The sequence below is a fragment of the Oncorhynchus nerka genome, linkage group LG28, assembly GCF_034236695.1.
Source record: "Oncorhynchus nerka isolate Pitt River linkage group LG28, Oner_Uvic_2.0, whole genome shotgun sequence".
Classification (NCBI taxonomy): domain Eukaryota; kingdom Metazoa; phylum Chordata; class Actinopteri; order Salmoniformes; family Salmonidae; genus Oncorhynchus; species Oncorhynchus nerka.
The window spans coordinates 67,102,600-67,124,428 of NC_088423.1; the positions used below are offsets into that span (position 1 = coordinate 67,102,600).

The 21,829-nt window shown below is 43.9% G+C and overlaps 3 protein-coding genes across 5 annotated transcripts in view; 1 reads left to right on the forward strand and 2 right to left on the reverse strand.

The window, feature by feature from the left end:
* The first annotated feature begins 798 nt into the window (after positions 1–798).
* On the forward strand, positions 799–2,268 carry LOC115113577 (trafficking protein particle complex subunit 2-like protein). The gene is made up of 5 exons (XM_029641365.2): positions 799–899; positions 1,508–1,680; positions 1,771–1,858; positions 1,977–2,056; positions 2,145–2,268. Exons 1-5 carry the CDS (start codon positions 867–869, stop codon positions 2,188–2,190), a joined length of 420 nt encoding a protein of 139 aa, XP_029497225.1. The 5' UTR covers positions 799–866; the 3' UTR covers positions 2,191–2,268.
* Positions 2,269–2,300: 32 nt separating this feature from the next.
* Positions 2,301–5,344, reverse strand: LOC115113576 (embryonic polyadenylate-binding protein 2-B-like). 3 transcript variants are annotated; one of them, XM_029641363.2, is made up of 7 exons: positions 5,271–5,344; positions 4,957–5,150; positions 4,327–4,420; positions 3,918–3,988; positions 3,662–3,768; positions 3,409–3,496; positions 2,301–3,254 (listed from the first exon to the last, which is right to left on the reverse strand). In XM_029641363.2, exons 2-7 carry the CDS (start codon positions 5,023–5,025, stop codon positions 2,934–2,936), a joined length of 750 nt encoding a protein of 249 aa, XP_029497223.1. In that variant the 5' UTR covers positions 5,026–5,150; positions 5,271–5,344; the 3' UTR covers positions 2,301–2,933. The 3 variants fall into 3 exon arrangements, with proteins under 3 accessions (XP_029497223.1, XP_029497224.1, XP_029497222.1); XM_029641364.1 differs by lacking the exon at positions 5,271–5,344 and having other exon boundaries at positions 3,918–3,985; positions 4,957–5,264; XM_029641362.1 differs by lacking the exon at positions 5,271–5,344 and having other exon boundaries at positions 4,957–5,264.
* A 2,253-nt stretch (positions 5,345–7,597) lies between these two features.
* Positions 7,598–21,829, reverse strand: part of LOC115113575 (protein CBFA2T3-like) — a 59,186-nt gene continuing 44,954 nt past the window's right edge. Inside the window, 8 exon segments of the mRNA XM_065013027.1 lie at positions 7,598–13,459; positions 15,949–16,139; positions 17,965–18,018; positions 18,769–18,837; positions 19,199–19,283; positions 19,286–19,438; positions 20,859–20,944; positions 21,284–21,545. Coding sequence (XP_064869099.1) covers positions 13,109–13,459; positions 15,949–16,139; positions 17,965–18,018; positions 18,769–18,837; positions 19,199–19,283; positions 19,286–19,438; positions 20,859–20,944; positions 21,284–21,545 — 1,251 coding nt within the window. The 3' untranslated portion in view covers positions 7,598–13,108.

Sequence of the window (21,829 nt, forward strand, 5' to 3'; positions counted from 1 at the left end):
CTTGTCAGCTCGGGGGTTTGAACTTGCAACCTTCCGGTTACTAGTCCAACGCTCTAACCACTAGGCTACCCTGCCTCCCCATGTATGTAGCTGACACTGACATGGAGAGCAGAGGGGGTTAGCTGTGTAGAAGTTGGGGAACAGCATCCCCTGGGCAACCATGGAGTCAAAGTTTGGGGTCTCAGAGGGCTGGCCAAACACCCCCAGCCCATCTAAACATTAGAGGAACAAGCTGTCAAATGACAGTGGATCAGAGAAATGGTTGCCATTTCCTGACAGAGACCAAATACCAAGCACATGTTTGCATGCTGTGTAGTATTGTATGTCAATATGTGTCAAGTATACGTGGCATATAATCAGAGCAGACACAGCCTTTCCATTTGAGTAATCATGCCACAGGTTTTAGAAATAATTTTGAAAAAGTATCACTCCTCAAACTAAACCTACATCAACATCGTACGTCATCCATAAGAATGATGACAATGCTCGGAGTCGACTTGTTTGAAGGATTATCTGCCCAAATACCACATATTAAACTACAAAACAATATCAGTTTGAATTGGACAGACATCTATTGCAGTGATCACATGATAACACATTCAGGAAGCACATGACGATTTCTCATTGTTTGCTTTCACGTGCGATTTTAGCGCAACACTTGCGCATATTCAAATGGCGAAGCTGACTTTACTGCCCGATGTAGTCAAGCTTGAAAACACATTTTTGTATCGATTAAAATATTTATAATAAGTCCCGTTATTTTACATAAACTGTTACACAAAATCAAAGTTAAGTTATCTACTTGCCTTTATCTATCACACAGTCACGTGATACGTCTTGGCAGGCACAGCAGACATAATTCCAAGATGGCGGTCTGTATTGCTGTCATCGCTAAAGAGGTAAAATGAAACAAGAACGCTATTTACATCGACATTTGAATTTCGTTATTGTATGTACTAGCCTATAAGGGGATACATAGTCAGTTGTACACCTGAATGCATTCAACTGAATTGAGTCTTCCGCATTTAACCCAACCCCTCTACGAACCTGAGTGTTGACTGTGATGCTATAAGGCTAGGTAACGTTAGTAGCTAGCCAACTGGGCTAACTAGATATGAGTATGGTTTATCGTAGAATTCATTTGAGAGACAAGCATGCAATAATAACTCAAGTCAGACTTCACGTGAAAGGTCTGGACGTAGCTAGCTATTATTCAATTAATATGCAGATAGCTAGCAGATCACTGCTGTTCTTCAATCTTGGTCCAAACCACAGAAGGTTTAAGCTTTTTTCTAGCCAAACACACCCAATGTCAACAAACTAGCTCATCATTAAGCCCTCAGGTGTATTTGTATTGGGCTGGAACAAAAAGCTTGCGCACCCTCAACCTGTGGTCCAGTACCATAGACATTCTATCTGCAAGTATTTGGCCAGTTATATACATGATCTTTTGTGGTGAATTTAGGCTTTATGGAAGGTTGCACTAATTAATTTCCTATTCTGTTAGAATTATCCTCTGTACATCCGAAGTGTACCCGTACAGAATGAACTGAAGTTCCACTACACGGTGCATACCTCTCTGGATGTGGTGGAGGAGAAGATTTCAGCAGTCGGCAAAGCTATGGCAGACCAGAGAGAGCTTTACCTTGGGTTGCTGTACCCAACTGAGGACTACAAAGTGTATCCTTCTCATATGATAATTGTATATTACACTCCTGTCTGCATGTTTTTTCTCCTAATTGAAAATATTCTCCTTTACCGACATACCAGATATGGCTATGTGACAAACTCCAAGGTGAAGTTTGTCATTGTTGCGGACTCGTCAAACACATCTCTGCGGGACAATGAGATTAGAAGTGTAAGTCAACCCCTGACCCTGTATGGTTCTCTTATGTTATCTTAATGGCTTTCAGGGGAATCTGATTGCTTCAGTTTATGGTCATTTTGAAACTACTTGACACAGTTGTTTCCTTCAGATGTTCAGAAAGCTACACAACTCATTTACTGATGTGATGTGCAACCCATTCTACAATCCTGGGGACACCATTCAGTCCAAGTAAGTTATCCCTACCACAGTGTCAGTTATGCAATGGTGTATCTATCAAAATTGCTATTGTCTGATTGACATTTTTTTTCTTCTCCAGGGCCTTTGACAGCATGGTGTCTGCAATGATGGTGCAAGCTAGCTGATATTGTCCTCCTGAACATCTGTACATAATTTCCTGAAACCTTTTTGTGTTGCCTCATAATAAACTATGTCCATCTGAACCTCTCATTTACACCATTTCAAAGAAGCACTATCAAGTGTAATTCATTTATTAATTTCTAAAGCAAAAATTGTTTGACATATACAGTGATAAACATTGAGCTATGTACTTGAAGCAAACTGCCAATTGCATGTCAATATAGTTAAGCCAAAAGAAAGCCAATCACAATGCAAATTGTATCATTTGTGTTGTTTTAACAACTATACTTACAAGCTCAATAGCCACACCAACAAAATAAGTGATCTGATCAAAACATCCTTACAAAAAAAAAGTATCTGACATGGCAAATGGCTGTGCAGTCAAACAGTTCTTTGGGTAAATAATTAAAAGAAACTGTGCTCAACTAAAATAAACCACCATAGGCACAATCTTTTACAGTAATAAGCAGCAAACCAAGGCTGGCCTCCCATTCCCCCTACAATAGGACAAAATGGCTGTTGCAAAGTCTGACTTGTTAGGATTAAGTTGCAATAACTTTTTATGGAGGCTGTTAACAAAAGATGCCATATGACTTAATTCAATGAGGTTGAAATCTGTGCTTGTCTCAATTTCTGCCCATTAACATGCATGGAAAATATTTTGCAAATGAGTAGAAACGAGCAAGTCACAATTTCCTGAAATTCACATTCCATGTTTATTAAACAATCACTTGAATCCAGACGTGATTCAGTAGTGTTGCTGCGGGTGCATGTGTCCAGTGTGCCCTGGCCTCGAGTGGTCAGTGGGTGGGGTTATGAGGAGAAGGCATGGGTGCCGTTTAGGGCCCTGCTCACGGTGCTCAGGAACACCCCAGTGTCTCTTCCCAGCTGGGGGCCCGTAGGGGTGTGGTGAGACTGACCTGGCGGGGCCAATGTTGTATCGGAACCTGCCTTGTTGATACCCATTGTATCTGGGTGGGTGGAAACCTCGTCCCCTGGATCGAGCACCTCTGTGAATCCCCCTGTCCGTGGTGCTGATTCCTGGCATGTTGGTCCTTTTAGGCAATACCTGCAATGCAAAGGCCACAGAAACAACCTAAAAGACCTGGAATCATTTACAGTTAACAGGAACACTTCATTCAGCTCAATTTATTAATGAATGTGCAACTTCATCAAATCAAGTGTGTTTTGAGTTTAGAATTCAGGTTTCCATTCCTACTAACCTTTATGACTCGGTCTCTGAATACAGTCTCATCCAGGCTCATGGCAGTCTGCACTGAGTCCCTGTCATGGAACTCAATATATGCAAAACTGGGAGAAAGAAAGTTGTCAACTTATACACAATAACATACTCAAATTATAATCAGAACATACAAAATGTCCAAGAAACAAATAAAATGGTGCATAAACTATTTGTATTTGGACTTTGCATTAAAACTAGATGTCCCACGTGATGGGATGGATAGTTAAACTCACCCCTTGGGATGGCCAGAGAATTTGTCACAAAGGATGGTTACTCTGTTGACAGGACCACAGCCATTGAAATGGATCTCCAACTCATCTGCAGTGGCACCATACTCCACCTGTTTAATGTCCATAAAATATCATTAGTCTATGCATGAGGACCCTCAGTTACCTTGTGGATATCGTATCAAATATGAATTGTGTATAACTTGACATGAATGCTAAAAGTAAATGTAGACATTCATTTTTTTTTTAAAGTAAACCTTACATTCCCCACATAGACAGATCTGTTGTCAGCATCTATCCTTTCCTCATGGGTCATTGTATAGAACATTCCTGCTGTTTTGAACAGAAGAGAACACTGGAGCATATTGCACATGACAGAAATCAAAAGACAGCAAACACAAAGCAACTAATTACAACACCTAGAGGAACTGTGGACTAGTTAGATATATTTATCAAGAGGTGTTTGCAAGAAGACACTAAGCCCCATTCCATCAGAGGAAGGGATAACCTGAAATAGAGGCTGCCGGGCCTTGGGCAATGAGGATACCCTTCTGGAACGCTGCGGCTCACTGCTCATCTCATTGGGCAATGATGTGAGCCACACCGTGGCAGGCCAGCCCAGTAGATGGGCTCAGGTGTGGGCCAGCTGGCTAGGCTGAACAGAAGCTCACCTGCCTGGATCTGGCTTTCTGTTGCCTCATAATGCACTGCTCTCAGCCGCTCCGCCTCCATCTCTTGCACCCGTGCCTTGATGGCTTCAAACTCCTATATGGAAAGGGAAATGCCAAAACATCTGAAACATGCAGTATCATAACAACTATGCGACTATGCAGTAGGAGACAATAAAAAATAAAAATAAACTTTCAGACATTTACATTTACACATGAAAACATGTCTGAAACGCATCAGATGAGCAAGTGCCTTGAGGGCCCACATATGCCTAGCATCTCAGTGGCCTATATGAGCAGCTGTCTTAAGTAACGTTAGTTTGAGGATGCAATTATATTGTTCAGAACTACACATGCTGCTGCCACATTACGCAGGCGCGCCCCAGTGGATGGATAGATTGTGGCAAGATAATGCAGTTTAAAACATACAAAACTGCCATATCAATCAGGTAACATAGGTGGGACATAGCATATGTGCTGCAGTAATAATACAATAGGCTACCTGGAATATCCCTAAACCCTACATTACGTAGCCTACAATCATTTGCGCATTCAAGAAGAAAAAAAACAGTAGGCTAGCCTGCAAATTGTATCACGCAAGGCCGAATGCAATTATCTTATGTTCTTACATACCGGGTCCTCCATGTAATGATCTCCCGCGAGCTCGCCTTCTATGTACATGTCTTGCCTTTGCTCCGCCATATTCAGTGGTCAACAGCAGACACCAAACCCATGCCCGCGGACGCCACTTCAATGCCCGCGACGTCGCTCTCTTGTAGCCAGTCCAGTGTAGGAGACTCCAATGCAATCGATGTTTTCTTTAATCACTAATCCGATTTTGATATGGTTAATAAATGTAGCCTATATACAGAAGGTTGTTTGGATTAAATAAAAATATCTTCTCGCGGACGGAATCTACCCACGCCTTGTCAATACTGGTTGCTTACCTGTCTGTCCAATATGACGAGGGGGAATGTCAATTAATTGTCACCTGTCTGTGCATCACATGTTTGTGGGCTCGCCCCATCAGTTGTTGAATGGGCATTTTATAAAAAATAAAAATGAATCTATAAGGTATCATTTTATTTTCATAAATGTCACCATGTAATTATCGTGTGGTTTCAATGAGAACTGCTATTGATTATAATGTCAGGATAAAGTGACTTGTCCAAATGCTGCCCTACCTCATGCTGGAACACGCTGTGAATAATCCCCCTCTATGGACTATGTAAAATATAATGAAAATAACAGTAAAACGCTTGTTGTGGACTTTATCTACGATTGACCTTAATGTTAACCTAACATTTGTTTCCGTCCCACAGAGGGTGTCTGAAGTAGCCTAATCCTATTGGACTCAGTCACCTGTGTACTTCAATGATTCTGCTGGTACATATACAGTTACCTTTACAAATGCCATTTTAAAATCTATCAGATTATAGTGGCATTCAAACTCAGCTGAGACCCCATTTTTTCCCCAATAATTTCTCGCGACCCCACCCACCCCAAAAATAATAATGACACAACATAAAATTGGGTAAATTTCGATTTTTACATCAACAAATTCATTGCAATTTCATTTCTTATCAAAACGAAAAGAAACCAATAAATACATTTACTAAAAAAAAAATATTTATCAAATGATCTTTCTCAAAAACGTTTGTATAGGTTTATTGTCCCATACAATGATCTGTACTCTTAAATGTTACATATGTACACACACAGTACACTGAACAAAGATATAAATGCAACATACAACAATTCAAAAAATGTTAATTATACCCTAATCTATGGATCTCACATGACTGGAAATACAGATATGCATCACAGATACCAACAACAACAAAAAGTAGGGGTGTGGATCAGAAACCCAGTCAGTATTTGGTGTGACCACCATTTGCCTCATGCAGCACGACACATCTCCTTTGCATAGAGTTGATCAGGCTGTTGATGGTGGTCTGTGGAATGTAGTCCCACTCCACTTCAATAGCTGTGCATAGTTGCTGGATATTGGCGGGAACTTGAACACGCTGTCATACATGTTGATCCAGAGCATCCCAAACCTGCTCAATGGGTGACATGTCTGGTGAGTATGCAGGCCATGGAGGAACTGGGACATTTTCAGCTTCCAGGAATTGTGTACAGATCCTTGCAACATGGGGCCATGCATTATCATGCTGAAACATGAGGTGATGGCAGCGGATGAATGGCACGGCAATGGGCCTCAGGATCTCATCACGGTATCACGATAAAATGCAATCGTGTTTGTTGTCCGTAGCTTATGCCTGCCCATACCATAACTCCACCGCCACCATAAGGCACTCTGTTCACAACGTTGACATCAGCAAACCGCTCGCCCACACAACGCCATACTCGCTGTCTGTCATCTGCCCGGTACAGTTGAAACCTTGATTAATCTGTGAAGAGCACACTTCTCCAGCGTGCCAGTGGCCATCGAAGGTGAGCATTTTCCCACTGAAGTCGGTTACGTGGCCAAACTCCAGTCAGGTCAAGACCCCGGTGAGGACGACAAGCACACAGATGAGTTTCCCTGAGACGGTTTCTGACAGTTTATCCAGAAATCTTTGATTGTGCAAACCCACAGTTTCATTGTGGCTGGTCTCAGACGATCTCACAGGTGAAGAAGCCGGGTGTGGAGGTCCTGGGCTGCGGTTGTGAGGCCGGTTGGACATACCGCCAAATTCTCTAAAACAACATTGGCTTATGGTAGAGAAATGAACATTACATTCTCGGGCAACAGCTCTGGTGGACATTCCTGCAGTCAGCATGCCAATTGCACAATTGCAAACTTGAAACATCTATGGCATTGATTGTGTGACAAAACTGCACATTTTAGAGTGGCCTTTTATTGTCCCCCAGCACAAGGTGCACCTGTGTAATGATCGTGCTGTTTAATCAGCTTCTTGATATAACCACCTGTCAGGTGGATGGATTATCTTGGCAAAGGAGAAATGCTCACTAACAGGAATGTAAACAAAATTGCACAACATTTGAGAGAAATAAGCTTATTGTGGGTAAGGAACATTTCTGGGATCTTTTATTTCGGCTCATAAAACATGGGACCAACACTTTACATGTTGCCTTCATATTTTTGTCCAGTGTATTTACATTTTGTTGACCCCACTGCAGTTCCCGGTCGCGCCCCCGACTTTTAATACCACTACACCAAAATATGATTTTCCAACTTACCCGTGCAGCACTATTTCATTATGATGCTGAAATAAGGATTTTTGTTTCAGAAAATCAGGAAACATGATTGATATTTCATTTCATTTTTAATTACGCAGTTACATAGCTCAACACAGACGATAACCTGAATTAGAATGTTTACAGCTTCACACATCCAACATAGCGCACAGTTAAAGAAGGGGAATAGCAAAAAGGGAAGGAAAGCATGCAATAAATAAATAAAAATCAGAATTAAATTATTCTGGCACAGTTCACTTCATCTAAAGAATGATAATAGGACTCTTAAAGAGGAAAATAATTTTTTCTTCAAAGCGCCAACCTTTCGAACAGAAACTTCTTTTTTTTCTGTAATAATGTATTGCACAATACAGTATATAATGCTTCCCTACACATATAAAACCAAGTCTTTGTTTGTCTTGAAATAATAATGTAAAAAAAAAACTAATAAAAACACTTTCATCCCTACCATAACTTGGGGAGACCAAGTGCTGTATCAACTTTTGCCATCTCAGCTTAGTATCAGTGCGGGCTTCACAGGGCAATCAATCACTGAAATCAGATGAGCCAAGAAACTCCATTGATAGATTGGTGGTAAATGGTTAGGGAGAGGCTGATGCCAACATGCTAGTATTTGCCATCGAAAACACAGAATTTGCCCTCTTCATGTATGCCGTATTAAAAACCTAAAGAGATAAGAAAGTGGTCTGTATATGTGAATAAATGACAGTCTTTATCTATATATAAGCGGTGGAGACCTCCAGGCTTTGTAGATTTCACATCAGAGGCAGGAACAGTCCTCCTATTACCCCATTATGACATCACAGGGCATGAATGAAATAGAACGCTCCACACACAGTTGGTCTTCCATTATTCCATGTCCAGAACATGAATCCTTTCCTCAGAGCTCATACCACTTTAGGAACCTTGTTTCTCTTGTCTGGTCATAGAAAAAGAGAATTAGTTAAACCTTCTCTCCAGTGGGTCACACAGAACAGGAGTTCAGCATGCTAACTCTACTTCAGATGTCCTTTCAGTGACAGCTTACATGGCCAAATGTTCGACAGCACCAACCACTGTACAGACCTGGCCAAATAACATGTGCCCCAATGCTGGGCTTAAAAAGGGACAGCGGAGAAAGAGAGAGATGGTGTGATTGATATTACAAACACAATTTTTTTTTGGTCAATAAAAATAGTATTTGCCACAAGTTGTGACAAATTAAAGAGTTATTGTGTTTCAGGGTTGATTCGCAGACAAGCAAAGCACACAGAGAGCATTAAAGGATAATGTGTATTGAAATGTCATCAAAACCTACAGTAATGTTGTGGATAATATGGTGGGTGAGTTCACTCTGTCTTTCCCTCTCAGTGCACTGCTACATCTTTAGAATTCTCTGCCATTATTCTGACTGAGATGTTTCATTAAAGCTCTGAAGGTTCAAGTAGTTTGTACAGAGAAACTGTGAAAAGAGAAAAACAAGTACAAACACACACACACACCATGCAATTATTACGTCTGTAAGCAAGGCTTAGGAAGAAAACTCAAAGCAATGATTACGCATTCCGGAGATGTTTCTGTAGTCTTATCTGAGGCATTAGATATGTAGAAACAAGCGCTTTGATTGCTTGAATAAATAATCTACAAATCTCCACCTTCACAGATGCGTTGGTTGTTTGTTTTTGTCTTGTGCTTTGAGCATGTGTTTATTTCAGACACTTTGGTTAACAGGTATAGTTGGCCTCAAGCCTCCTTATTTCTGGTCTTACTCGACACAATTTCAAAATCCACCGCCGTGCAGAAATACTTTGGTCTGTGCTTTATTTGTTTTGGACTACAAATGTAATGGTTTAACGTTCAGCTTGGGTATGGAAGGAATTACTGTATATCGAACCCTGGACAGTGTAGTATACGTAGAGAGTCTAGAATCAAAAGCATCTGAGTGTTCCTCCTTTGATCACTATTTCTGACTGACAGAGTTGAGGTGCGAAAATATACACATCATAAAGTTATCAGTATTAGATCTTTCGGGTTTGTTTCCTATTTGCTCTGATGTTTGTGTGAGTTTGCATGTCTGCTCGCAGCCCTGCTCCCAAAGCTCAGTGACCTCTCCCAGTCATGTGCTGCAGGGTCACAGGAGGTAGCTTGTGGTGGGTCAGGAGACAGGAGGGATGTTCAGGTGGGGGTTAAAGAGCAGAGGGCTGAAGGGTTTAGAAACACAAACAGGCTGAAGTCATTTCAATACACCGGTAATAACATATGACACACATATACACGCAGATGCAGGGTACCTCGCAGCTTATCACACTTGGAACGATTTATATATTACTTTTCGATACTGACATATAGGAAAATAGATCATGTGATAAATTAAACACACTGTGAACGCTAATAGACGTCCAATCGTTTCTCCGTCAATATGTCACTCTATGTTTTAAATGCGAAAGAGCCTGGCAGACCATACTTTTAACAGTACACGATAAAACAACACAAAAGCTCCTTCGAGTTTGGTCCATTTTAGAGTTATGTGGCCAATTGGTTCAGGATTATTATATCATTCATATGAACATGGCAGGTACAGTCCTTATTTAATGCTATGTTTGAAAGCCATTTGAGTGTGTAATTATAACTTAATGATGTTTAAACTTCAATATAGCTTGTGATGACATTACTGTATGAGATGGCATTCCTCCCTGTTAGTCTGTGATTGTGAAGAGATCTGTTCCAACTCTCCCAGGTTCTGAGTCCTTTTTGCCTTGCTAGGATCCTAACCCTACATGAGGATAAATGACTGAGACTGCATCTTCACAAACGAATCTATGGACAGGGTGAGAAAAAATAACCAGTGAAAGGATTGGGCAGTATCACGGTTAGGTTAAGCTTCAGACTTCCAGACCAGTGTGTAGGCTTTGTTTTGGGGGCAGCCCATACGGTTTTTAGTGTAAAAGGTGGCCCACTGCAGTGGCACTTCAGCCCAATGGATGGCAATGTTTCACAGATAACTTTTTGGGCATAAATTCTTGCGTTTTAAATCCAATATCCAGAGTAGTGGAGTAATTTAGCCTCATGCTAGGACGCTTTTAGAATCCATGTGTGATAAGCCTCTCTTTCTCCTCTTTAAAACCATCCTCTTGGGCCTGTCATGAGAGCTATAGCTGGCTCCTCCTGAAGGGAGTCAGAGGTGTACGCTGCCATCAATTAGTGGGGGAGCTATAAGAACTGTGACTCCAGAAGAAAACCACTATCGCTGCCAACATCCCTCCTCATAACATCTTTTTGAGATTACTCACTCAGCAGACTTTGCTAATCTGGTAGAAAATAAGGATTTATGAGAAATGAAAATGCCTTTGATTAAAAAATGAACTGGAAAGAAATCATATTCTGGACATTGTACATTACTTTAAAGGTTTCTGTTATTTGGCAAACACATTTTTGGACCTCTTTAAATACTATGTACATTCACATTAAGTTACTGATGTTATTTTAAATATATTTATATGTATCTATATTATATGACCCCTATGGGTAGTTGCTGAGGTTTCATTCAGTAGCTGAATTCTCTTCATATTGCACCTCTGTCCTCTCACTGTCTTACAATGCGAGCAATATAAAATATTCTACAAGAGGATTTTCTTTTCATTGATAAAGATACAACAAATTGAACAATAAGTACAACATGGGGTTTTCTGTCCTAGAGTGTCTTAGCTCCTGCTTCAATGTTCAGCCCAAACTTAAAAAGAAGAAAAGTCCCTCTTTCTGAAAACGCACAAGGGCAGCACAGGTGGACACCAGATACAGAGACCATTTTTTGTTGTTGCGAGAAACAAAGAAAGGAATATCTACAAGCAGGTTTGATCCCTTCCCAGATATCTGCTCAGAGGTTATGTCCAAAGGGGGTAGGGTTGACTGAGGGACAAGAGAGTTTTAGGGAGGAACATACAGGAAAGTGGGGGGGGGGAGGTAGAAAGAGAGAAGAGAACTGAGTCTACACCACTTATGAGGCTCGTTAGTCTGTTTGTCATGCTTTGGAAAAGGAGGGTGAAAAGGTACGACTCACTGAAATGTATCCTCTTGATAGAGCTAAAAAACATAATTAGGAACAAAAGTCTCATCCATACTGTACAATGCTTGCTTGGACAGGTTCTCAGTTTATTTAGGTTATTTTTGGCAGTTCCAATGCCTTTCATCTTCTTTTTGAGTAGCTGCTTCTTTGTCCATTCCGTTGCCATTCACATAAATCACTGTCACATTCAGTGGTTGGTCCTTCCATTTCAATTGTCTTTTGTGGCAGGCGTTTCAAATGTTTGCTCTGGATTTCTCTCTCTGTGGATCACTGTGGGTATTTTCAGGCTGACAGAGGCCAGTACACTCAATATAGAGTTTTTGTGTACACTCAATATAGAGTTTTTGTGTACACTCAATATAGAGTTTTTGTGTGACTTGTTGCTCTATAGCCTTTATCTCCCAGGGCTTTGCTGCTTGAGGAGGTGAAGTTGCTTGCGTTTGGTTACAAGATGAGTGCTTCTCCTTGTCTCTTAGTAACTTTGGCAGTGTAATAAAAAGGTTTGGATCACGTTTTTTCCCTTCCTCTTTGAATTGATTTGGGTTCAAATCGGTACAGAGAGGTGAGTCCGGTGTCATTTTCTTGGCTCGCTAGCAAGGTAGTTAACTTTTTAAAAATCATTATTATTTGTTTTGAATATTTGGACTTTTCTTTGTCTTCCTAAAAGCCCCAAAATAAATCATTGGATAAATAATTAGCCGTATTATGGAAGAGCTTCTGAGGAATAAATCGCACCATGAGTGTATCTTATCCCCTCTCCTCCATCAGAAGAGGGGTTTCCGGACTGGTGTCTGGCTTCTTAGATAGGGGACCTCAATCAGGACATGTCCATGGCCCAGTACACAGAGGAGCCTGTTCTATAGACGCATCTATCTATCTAGGTCTGGGCTGTTAGTGCACATGCTGGGGGTTAAGAGTCATCCCACTCCTGCTGCGTTAAAGGGAAATCCTCTCCAAGTGCTAAATTTAGATATCTCTTCTTCACAATACGTGTGGTACCATAACGAGTCCCATGCGATGCAAGCCCCCGACATACACAGGCGTTGACTGGGCTTATGTTACTGAGGCCACGTGTTGGTCTGGCATATAACAAAGCTTATCTTCACACGACATTATCAGAGTTCAATAACCAAGTATGGTGTTTTTTGTTGTTGTAATTTGACTTTAAGAGAGGGAGTTCTGCCTCTGCATTGGTTTATTTTGAGCATACAGTAAAGTAAGCCCTAGCCATGCTAAACACAACAGTGGACCCCTTGACCAGTTTTCGAGTTTGACAGGGAGAAAGTCTGTGCGGCTGAGAGACAGTCAGAACGTGTTTTGGGGGGAGGTTGAGGAGTTGAGAAAACAAGGCCTTCAGGTAGCTAAGAAGTAGTCGGCGGTGCAGTATTCATGGACCACTACAGATGCAGTACAGAAGAAGGAAAGGGCGCAGATCGATGGAGATTCCTCTGTTTGTTAAGGATGGATGGCAGCTGTACTGTAGCGTCAGTGGGAGTGACTGGGCGTGGCAGGGCGGGGTCAGCGAGAGGTGGCGTCCAGCAGTGCAGGGGTCGCTGGGGTAGTGGAGCGTGAGGCACTGCTGGAGCTAGCCTCCTTAGGACTCCCGGAGAGACTGCCTCCCCCACCACCGCTGGTCTGGCCGGGCAGGGAGAGTGGACCAGGGGGGGTGCTCTCTGAGTGTGTAGGGGGTGCGCTGGAGGAGGGGGTGCCCAGAGGAACACTGCTGCCCCCGGGGAGGCCCTGTAGACCCTGGCCACAGACGTGGTGGTGCTTCTCCCAGTCTTTGTGCTGGCAGAAGGAGCCGCAGTAGCGTGCCGTGTTGCAGCCACTGCACGTCTCACTGGCCTTGCGTCCACAGTTCCAGCAGCTCTGGAGAGACAGTGGGAAGAAGGCATAGAGTTGATAAAATAAATCTCTGGTCGTCAACCTGTTATATTATTATACAAATATCATTGTTACCACTTTTCAAATAATGTCATGCTATCCACAGCTGAAGTGTTTCATGTTCTGGGCAACAAATTCCCACATTTATTTTCTGGGGCTACAAATGCCCCAAACCACTAGGTGGACTGTCATGTCCTGTCTTGTCCTGTGCTGTCCTGTCTTGTCTTGTCCTGGCCTGGCCCTGACACTGTTGCTCCAACCATCCGCTTGTGGCTGCTGTTATTCAAACAAGCGTCTGGAGTCACTCTTTAATAATGAAATGAAAACATGGTGTTGACACAGACCAGGTGCAGCCAGCTGTGGCTCACATTAACACCACGACCAGACAGTGTCCTGTTTAAGATATACACATTCTGTGCAGAATATGGGATTTTGATAGAGAATTGATAGGTTGAACACTGCTCCAGGCACTGTGAAAATCTGTTGCTCTGTGCAGAATCTGTCTGGGTGGCCGAACACACACATACATTACATTGAGGACTCTGGCTTGTATAGAACTGGTGAATGAGCTGTTACTGAGAAGCAAATGTTGATGGTGGTGGGGTGGGGGACATGTTATGAAGTGTGTGTGACTGTAAGTCATGTGAAGAGAAGGTGTGTGTGACAGGACTATTTTGAGGAAGTGTTACTGTGCGGTCTAAAAGAAGTGAGTTAGCTGTGTGACAGTTTGTTATGTAAAACGGGTGGTTGGTGGGTTGAGGAGACACGATTGATTGTGAGTTTGAGGTTTGGAATGTGACAGTGTGCTTTGTGATGCAGTGCAGCAGTGTGTGCCTTGTTTACTGACAGTAGGGTGAGGAGTGTATCTCTCTTTATGCCTGCTGCTGTGCTGTGGTATGTTAGAGGGCATAGGGTGTGGGGCATGGGGTCCACTCTTGGGAAAAAGGGTTCCAAAAGGGTTATTCGGCTGTCCCCATAAGAGATCAATTTTTTTGTTCCAGGTAGAACCCTTTTTGGTTCCATGTAGAACCCTCTGTGTTCTACCTGGAACCAAAAAGGGTTCCTAAAATGGGGACGGCCGAAGAACACTTTTAGGGTTCTAGATTTACATTTACATTACATTTAAGTCATTTAGCAGACGCTCTTATCCAGAGCGACTTACAAATTGGTGCATTCACCTTATGACATCCAGTGGAACAGTAGTGCATCTAAATCTTTTAAGGGGTGAGAGGGATTACTATTTTTCATAAGGGCTATTTATACTCTGCGTAGACGAAAAGAGGTGGCTCCTTGAAAATTGCAACGCGCTGTATCATTCCCTGTGTAGTCATGGGGGCAATAGGCAATGAAGCTTGCTTGGTTCCTTGATTTGATCTATAGGCTATATATCAAAGTAGCATGGATACATTTGTATAATCTCAGCGACTGTTCAAACAATAAACCAAACAACATTATAGCCTTATTAGAACCCCCCCAATGTATTGTGTTTAGAAGTAATAATTTAACTATTGATTCCAGGCTATTGTTAAAAACAGCTGAGGGATTTTAGCTTTTTTTCTGTGACCAAAACATGATGACATTCTATTTTTAGCTGATATGGGAGTGAATATATTGAAGCAGTATATGAAATTGGGATAATTTTGCAGGTTACAGAGGCAAGTATAAGAATTTTTGCCAGTGCTTATAATTGAATTATAAATCTGATCATTTCACATGGCGATGTGGGAAGCTAAAAACACAGATTAAACAATGAGACAGATATTTCTCCTGATGTATAAATGTGAAGCATCTGCTTGGCGTTTCCACTCACTTCCAAATATGGTATTGAGAGGAAGCCCAGTGTCCGGCAGTGGATGGAAAAAGATGGATCTGGCAGACATTCTGCAAATGTTCTCATCGATGAAACATTTGATATCAATAGTTTTCTGTTCCCAAAACTACAATCTGTTACGAACAGAGTGGACAAAGTTTTATAGACTTTGTCAAAGTTTGAAAAAATTGCGTTGTTTAGAAGGAGTGCAAAGGCGAATTGAGTTATTGCATACGCACACTTCACAGAGTAGGCGCTCCCTAACGGAAATATGCACCTGTATGCTAGAACGCGCCAATAGGACCTCGCTAGCTCGTGCTTGGCTCTGCCTACCTCCATGCCTGTTCTACCCACTATAACTCATTTGTTTACATTTGAAACGACAGGCTGTGGTCTATCTTGGTTTAGTTATAATTTTTTTTTGCTAAAAGGCTAGCTAGCTTGCAGTGTTTAGACAACTTGCTAGCAAGGGAAGAGACACTCTTCTTCTGCTTTCACAACAAATGAGAAGAGAACAAGAAAACCTTGATGAGGTAACATTTTACCAAAATAGTGCACGTTGCTCAAAAAAAAATGTGCACGCATGTAGCTATATGCATGTTAAGTGTGTGGAAACCTTAAGAGTGTGGGGGCATGGGGTGGGTGATAAGGCTGTGATGCTCACTTCGCTGGAGTCCTCCTGCTGGTTGATGACGGTCAGTGCATCCTCAGAGGCCTGTTTCCTGGCCTCGGCCAGCGCTCTCTCCATCTTGGACCTCTCAGCGGAGATCATCTCATGGGCCTTCCTCTCAGCGTCTGACACAGCCTTCTGTAGCTCCGACATCGCCTGCCTCTTCACCTCGTTCACTGCCTCCTCTGTGGAGAGAGCGAGAGAGAGGCGTCAGTCCCCATGACCGCTCCTACTCTGTCATCCTTTATTGAGGCACTCTAAGATCTCCATTTGTTTTATCTCGGCAAACAGATGTACATCATCCAAGATTTAAAACATTCTGTCAGAAAAAGAAGCCTGTTAATAATTAATTAAAAGACGTCTGGTAACAATCATTTCCAGCGCTGACAACAGCAGATGTCTTCAAACTTTGTTCATAAACTTGCCTATTAACCCATTATCCTGTGACTCTCTGCTTTCGATTTGTTTTTTATTCTGAGTGAATGAACAGAGAAGAAACAGACGTAAGAACTGAGGAGTGAAAATGCTTTCCATATCATTGATGCATAACTTTGCTAACAGGGGTTAACTGTGTTAGAGGTCCTATGGCCTTTGTTCTACAAATGCCAACTCATGTGAGCGAATAGGCAGTGTTTTTAGAAAAAAATAGACGCTAAGGCTGGTTCTCATTAGAAGACAGTGGTTATCCGGTTAGGAAGGAATCACAATGCCGCTCATTATTTTCTTCATGTTACAAGGAGAACAAAATACAACATCGGAGATTCATTTTGCTTTAGCTCTTGCACAAGTCCATCTAAAGAAAACAGCTGCCCCACATAATACAACTAATTAAATCCTCATGTTCAACCACCAAATTTATATTTTATGGCCATGAAAAATATCATATCAAACTGCCAACTGGTACAGTATATGGGATAAGTAAATGTATTGTACAACCAAAAGGAGGGGAAGTTGTATTACCAGATTCCCCTCCGTTCTACACACAGACATAGTCAGATGGTCCCCCAGGTGAGTGAGCCTCCTCTGGGCAGACTGGATGTGAGAGCCATACTGTGGTCTATTCTCCCTCCCTGATTCTTCCAGTCAGTTGGTGTAAGGGAAAGGAGTCATAAATAACTGTCATATTTCTCCCTCTGCTCCCCCTCTGGTCCAGGTGTCTGGGGCTGCTGTGCTGAGCTGGGGCTGGGGCACGGGGGCTGCTGTGCTGAGCTGGGGCACAGGGCCTGGGGCTGCTGTGCTGAGCTGGGGCTGGGGCACGGGGGCTGCTGTGCTGAGCTGGGGCACAGGGCCTGGGGCTGCTGTGCTGAGCTGGGGCACGGGGGCTGCTGTGCTGGGGCACGGGGGCTGGGCGGCTAGTCCCGTGTGTATGTGCTGAATATGAGGACGTGTGTGTGCGTGCCTGCATGTCTTTGTGTGTGTGAGTCGGTCTCCTCTGCTCAGAATCTGGAGAAGTAGTTTGTATTCCGTTTATCCTCTCAACACCTCCCTCACAAGCCTTCCCTGGCTTTTTTCACCCTGCCCATCTCTACCTTCATCCATCATTTAATTAATACATGTTTTCCCTCCTTATTCGTGCCTTTTCCTAACTATCGGTACAGTCCTCTGCTGCTCAATTATCAGGCTTAATGCATGCATCACTAAGATTAGTTTACAAATGTAATTAATTCTTATCAAGGAGCCTGCAGAGCAGATGCTAGGACAATTAGCACTTAATGCAAAACACGGAGGGGCAGCAATATTAACGTTTTAATTCCGGAGGGATTCGGCAGGTTTTTCCTTTTTCACACTTCAGATCTTGTTTTTCAAAGGCGGCAGAGTCTCTCAACCCGACCGACACCAGAGAATACGTGTCTTTTTCTAATGAAAGAGATGGACTGCAGTTATGCTGTTTGCTGAGGGAGCAGTGGTAATAGGACAGAGGTGGTGCAGTAGTGAATACCATAGGAGGGGTCTCTCTCTCACACACACACACACACACACACACACAGAGATGGGAGCTGTCATACTCACCCTGCTTGTTTTGGAGTTGCTTCAGTGCTGGGGAGAGTGGGATACTTGTAGCACCTGTATGAAAAACAACTGTAAATTAAAATAGTTCTTCCGCTGGTGAAAATGCAGCACATTATCTCAGACAGCAGCATCTTTCCCCCCGCAGTATTTAAATATGACTGCAGCATAATTGTGTCGGTACTCAGTGGGACCAAGGCTACGTCATAACTGACTCCTCTTATATGCTAGCTATATGCTAGCTATATAAGGCCCAGGCACTGCAACACGCTAACCCACCCCTGCTACATCTAACTGAATCAGTCTGCTCTGCGTATGATAGTGACAGTCCTTAGTCTGAATAAGGGGCTTGGTCCCAGATTGCCAACAGTAATTAGGATAGAATTGGTCTGGCTGGTTCAAGTATACTTAAAACAATAAGTTAAAAGCTGTCACATTGAAAAGCAGTATTATATGAACTAAGCTTTACTACTCCTAAGCAGAGGAAATCCCTCCTCCTCCTCCCTCTCCCCAGTTAAGCTGCAGGCCCCACCTCTGCTGCATGCGCTGCTCTGGACAGCGCCAGGTTGGTTAGTGCATTTTCACTGCAGCTGAACTGCAGTCGCCGTTCATAGCAGGTTAAAGGTGGAAAGCACTTAGCACTAATGACACACATGACAGTCACAGGCCCTCCAATCCCATCCCTGTCCTTATGTAACTATGGCAACAGGACAGGCAGGGCCCTCTTCAGGGCTATCTGCAGTGGCGGTTGCGGTGAGGGTGGTGGGACAGAGACAGTTCAGTTAGGGCGGACGTGTGGTTACTCACCAACCTTCCTCCAGATCTCCTCAGGTAGGTAGCCAGACGCAGGTCTGTGCAGGAAGTCCCTATGAATCTCTGAAACACAATCCAGACCAGAACATCAGTCAGTCTACCGCGCTCTCCACACATACACACGTTATGGGCCAAATCCTAAACGGAAATAACTCAATATTTTGCACAGATTTCCCACGAACGTCAGTGCATGGTTTAACCAAAAGCCCAAGCTACGTGCATAGATCTCGAGTTAGGATTCAGCCCTCTGCGTCCCAACCTCATGAACACACTCAAACTTGAGCTTCATTTTGCTTTGTAACATTTCATTTAATCCCCCAGCATGCTCCCCTCTTTCCTCAGAGCAGACAGAACACACAGAGTGAGTGACGGTGTGGAGTGAGGAGTGACAGCCTGGTGCTGGTGTCTGCAGCAGTGGAAGTACCTATGGGCTGCTGTGTCTCGACGTTGTTAGGAGTGTTGGAGGAGGAGTTGTGAGGAGGTAGAGGTACAGGAGGAGGAGGAGGGCGTGGCTGGCCGTTGCTCCCACCTTTTTCATATCTTCCACGTCGCTGTAACGTCGGATCCAGTGGTTCATCTCCTCGCGGTCGGCCTCCTGGCAACGCCGCAGCACCGTGAGAGACCGCCGTGTCTTCTCCACCATGTCCATGATGCAGTTGAGCAGCTGCAGGGGGGAGGAGGAGGGAAGGAGGGAGGGAGGGAGGGAGGGAGGGGGAGACATGATCAGAGCGCCGCTCTTCTCCTACAGTTCAGACTCTGACAACAGGCAGCTGCTCTCGGTGGTGCTAAAGGATGGCGGAGCCTCTGCACCTAAAAGTGTACCGATAAATCAGGGTCGCATAGTTTTATTCGGAAGTACTGTATAGTGTGCATTCTGAATTTAGTCTATGAAAAACACAATCAGGCCTAACCTTCATCAAGATGTCAAATTGTATGAGAACATTTTCATTGATGGTAATTTGAGTGATTTTTTGGGGAGTAATCCAGTGTCTCTAGAATCAGTTCTTGCTGTTTAGGTGCAACAATACTTTCTAAGGAGCACTCAGGAGCGTGTGACCCTGTCACCGTTTTAGCAGCGAGAGCCAGCGGTGCTGAGTATGTGTGTGTGTGTGTGTGTGTGAATGAGGTTGAGTCATTATACAGAGCAGTGAAGTAAAAATGGCTGTAACATCTGTGCTACCGATTGAAAAGGCCTAACCAATTCATTCCACCCCTGTGCTCCCTCCAAGACCCTGTCTGCTAAAGCCTTTCACCCACACCTCCTCCCCTTGCCTTCCTCTTGATATTTTTCTTCACTAACTCTCTTTTCTCTCTCTCAACATTGTTTCTCTTTCTGCCTTTGCCCTATGCCTCCTCTAACCCCCGGTCTGCAAAATGCCCCCTTCCATATATTTTCTCTCTCTCTCTCTCTCTCTCTCTCTCCCCCTCTCTCTCTCTCCCCCTCTCTCTCTCCCCCCCTCTCTCTCTCTCCTCTCTCCCTCTCTCTCTCTCTCTCTCTCTCTCTCTCTCTCTCTCTCTCTCTCTCTCTCTCTCTCTCTCTCCCTCCCTCTCTGTTAGCTATATTTATTTCAGTAGAGTGTTTCTAATTTGGCAGAGGCCCAGCACAGGCCGGTTCCCTCCATGACTACAGCCCTTGTCTCAGCTGCTCTCCCCAGCTGGAGCTGTCCTCTACTGGGTCCCTCGCTCCATCTGTGGCCCTTTTTTAGTGCCTGAGTGAGTGTGTGTGTGTGTGTGTGTGAGTGAGTGTTCCAACCTTGGTAAAGGTAAGGGGAGCTCAGAGTGCTTGCTCCAGTATTAGTATGCTGGCCAGAGAGGCCTCGGCTGTCCATTCCTGACATGGACACAAGCCTCTACAGTCCCCCTAAGGTCAGCTGTCCATCAAATGCAAACTCTGCTGAGGTTTCAGTTCTTAAATCTGTCAGCAGCACCCTGTCTCCCCTTGTCCCACCTCCCTTCATATCATCTACAGCACCGAGAGGTTGAAAGATTTCTACTACACACTTCTCTGTAGGATGGGAGATATTTGGGAGATATTAGGGAGATATTAGGATAAAACCGGGGAGCCCTACCCCAGCAACACGTACATTATCGAGGTGCTTCCACTCCTCGGCCCACTCCCGATCTGTCAGGCGGTGATCGATCACTTCCTCCTGACGTGCTCCATGCACGGCTGAAACACAAACACACAGTCCTGCGTTCAGCACTTAAGCACCATCACCATATATGAGCCATTCTGGCTCCAGTCTCCTCCACATACAGGACATTAGGGCTCCAACACTTCCTTATACAGTGTGAGCCATTACGGCTCTAACCGAGGGAAGACATATTTGGATTCCTAGGGGGACATACCCAAGCATGTGTCACTATAGGCTTTTATAGATGCACTACCATGGGAATTTAACACCAAACTGTGACAACCTGTCATTGTTCTTTAGAGACGCCATGAGGCCCTCTCTCTCTCTCTCCCTCATCCCTCCCTCGCCCCTTTCTCATTCCCTCCCCCTCTCACCTGTCTGCCGGTGCCTGTCCCGAGCCTCGCGGTGCTCTGCTGTGTGGCGGTAGGCGTCGCGGTAGTGGTGGGCCAGGGCCATGTCCTCCAGCCGGTAGTGTTGGGGGGCAGGGGGGTTGGGGTGAGACAGACCGTTGGGGGGGTGCGTGGGCAGGCCGTTGGGGGGCGGGTGGGCTGGCAGGCCAGTGCTGGGGCTGAAGCGCTGGCTGGGGCTGATGGTGCAGGGCCGCTTGGCCAGGTGCTCCGGGTGGTGTCCGTCTCTCTGAGTCTTTGGTCCTGAAGGAAGAGAGCACAGGTCAACACGGTTACATTCCCTTTATACGTGTCACCACCAAATCGGACACTTTCACTCACTTTAGAATTGTTAACATCTCCTAGAATATGAGGAAAATCCATTATTGTTTTACTATGCCACACTGAGGAAGTTACAAGGGAACAGGAATGAGATGTGTTATATTCAGGACGTCCACGCATTCTGGATTTACTGGGCCGCTAACCTGTTGTTGTTACTAGAAGACATGAGCAGTAAATCTGACAGTGTTTCAG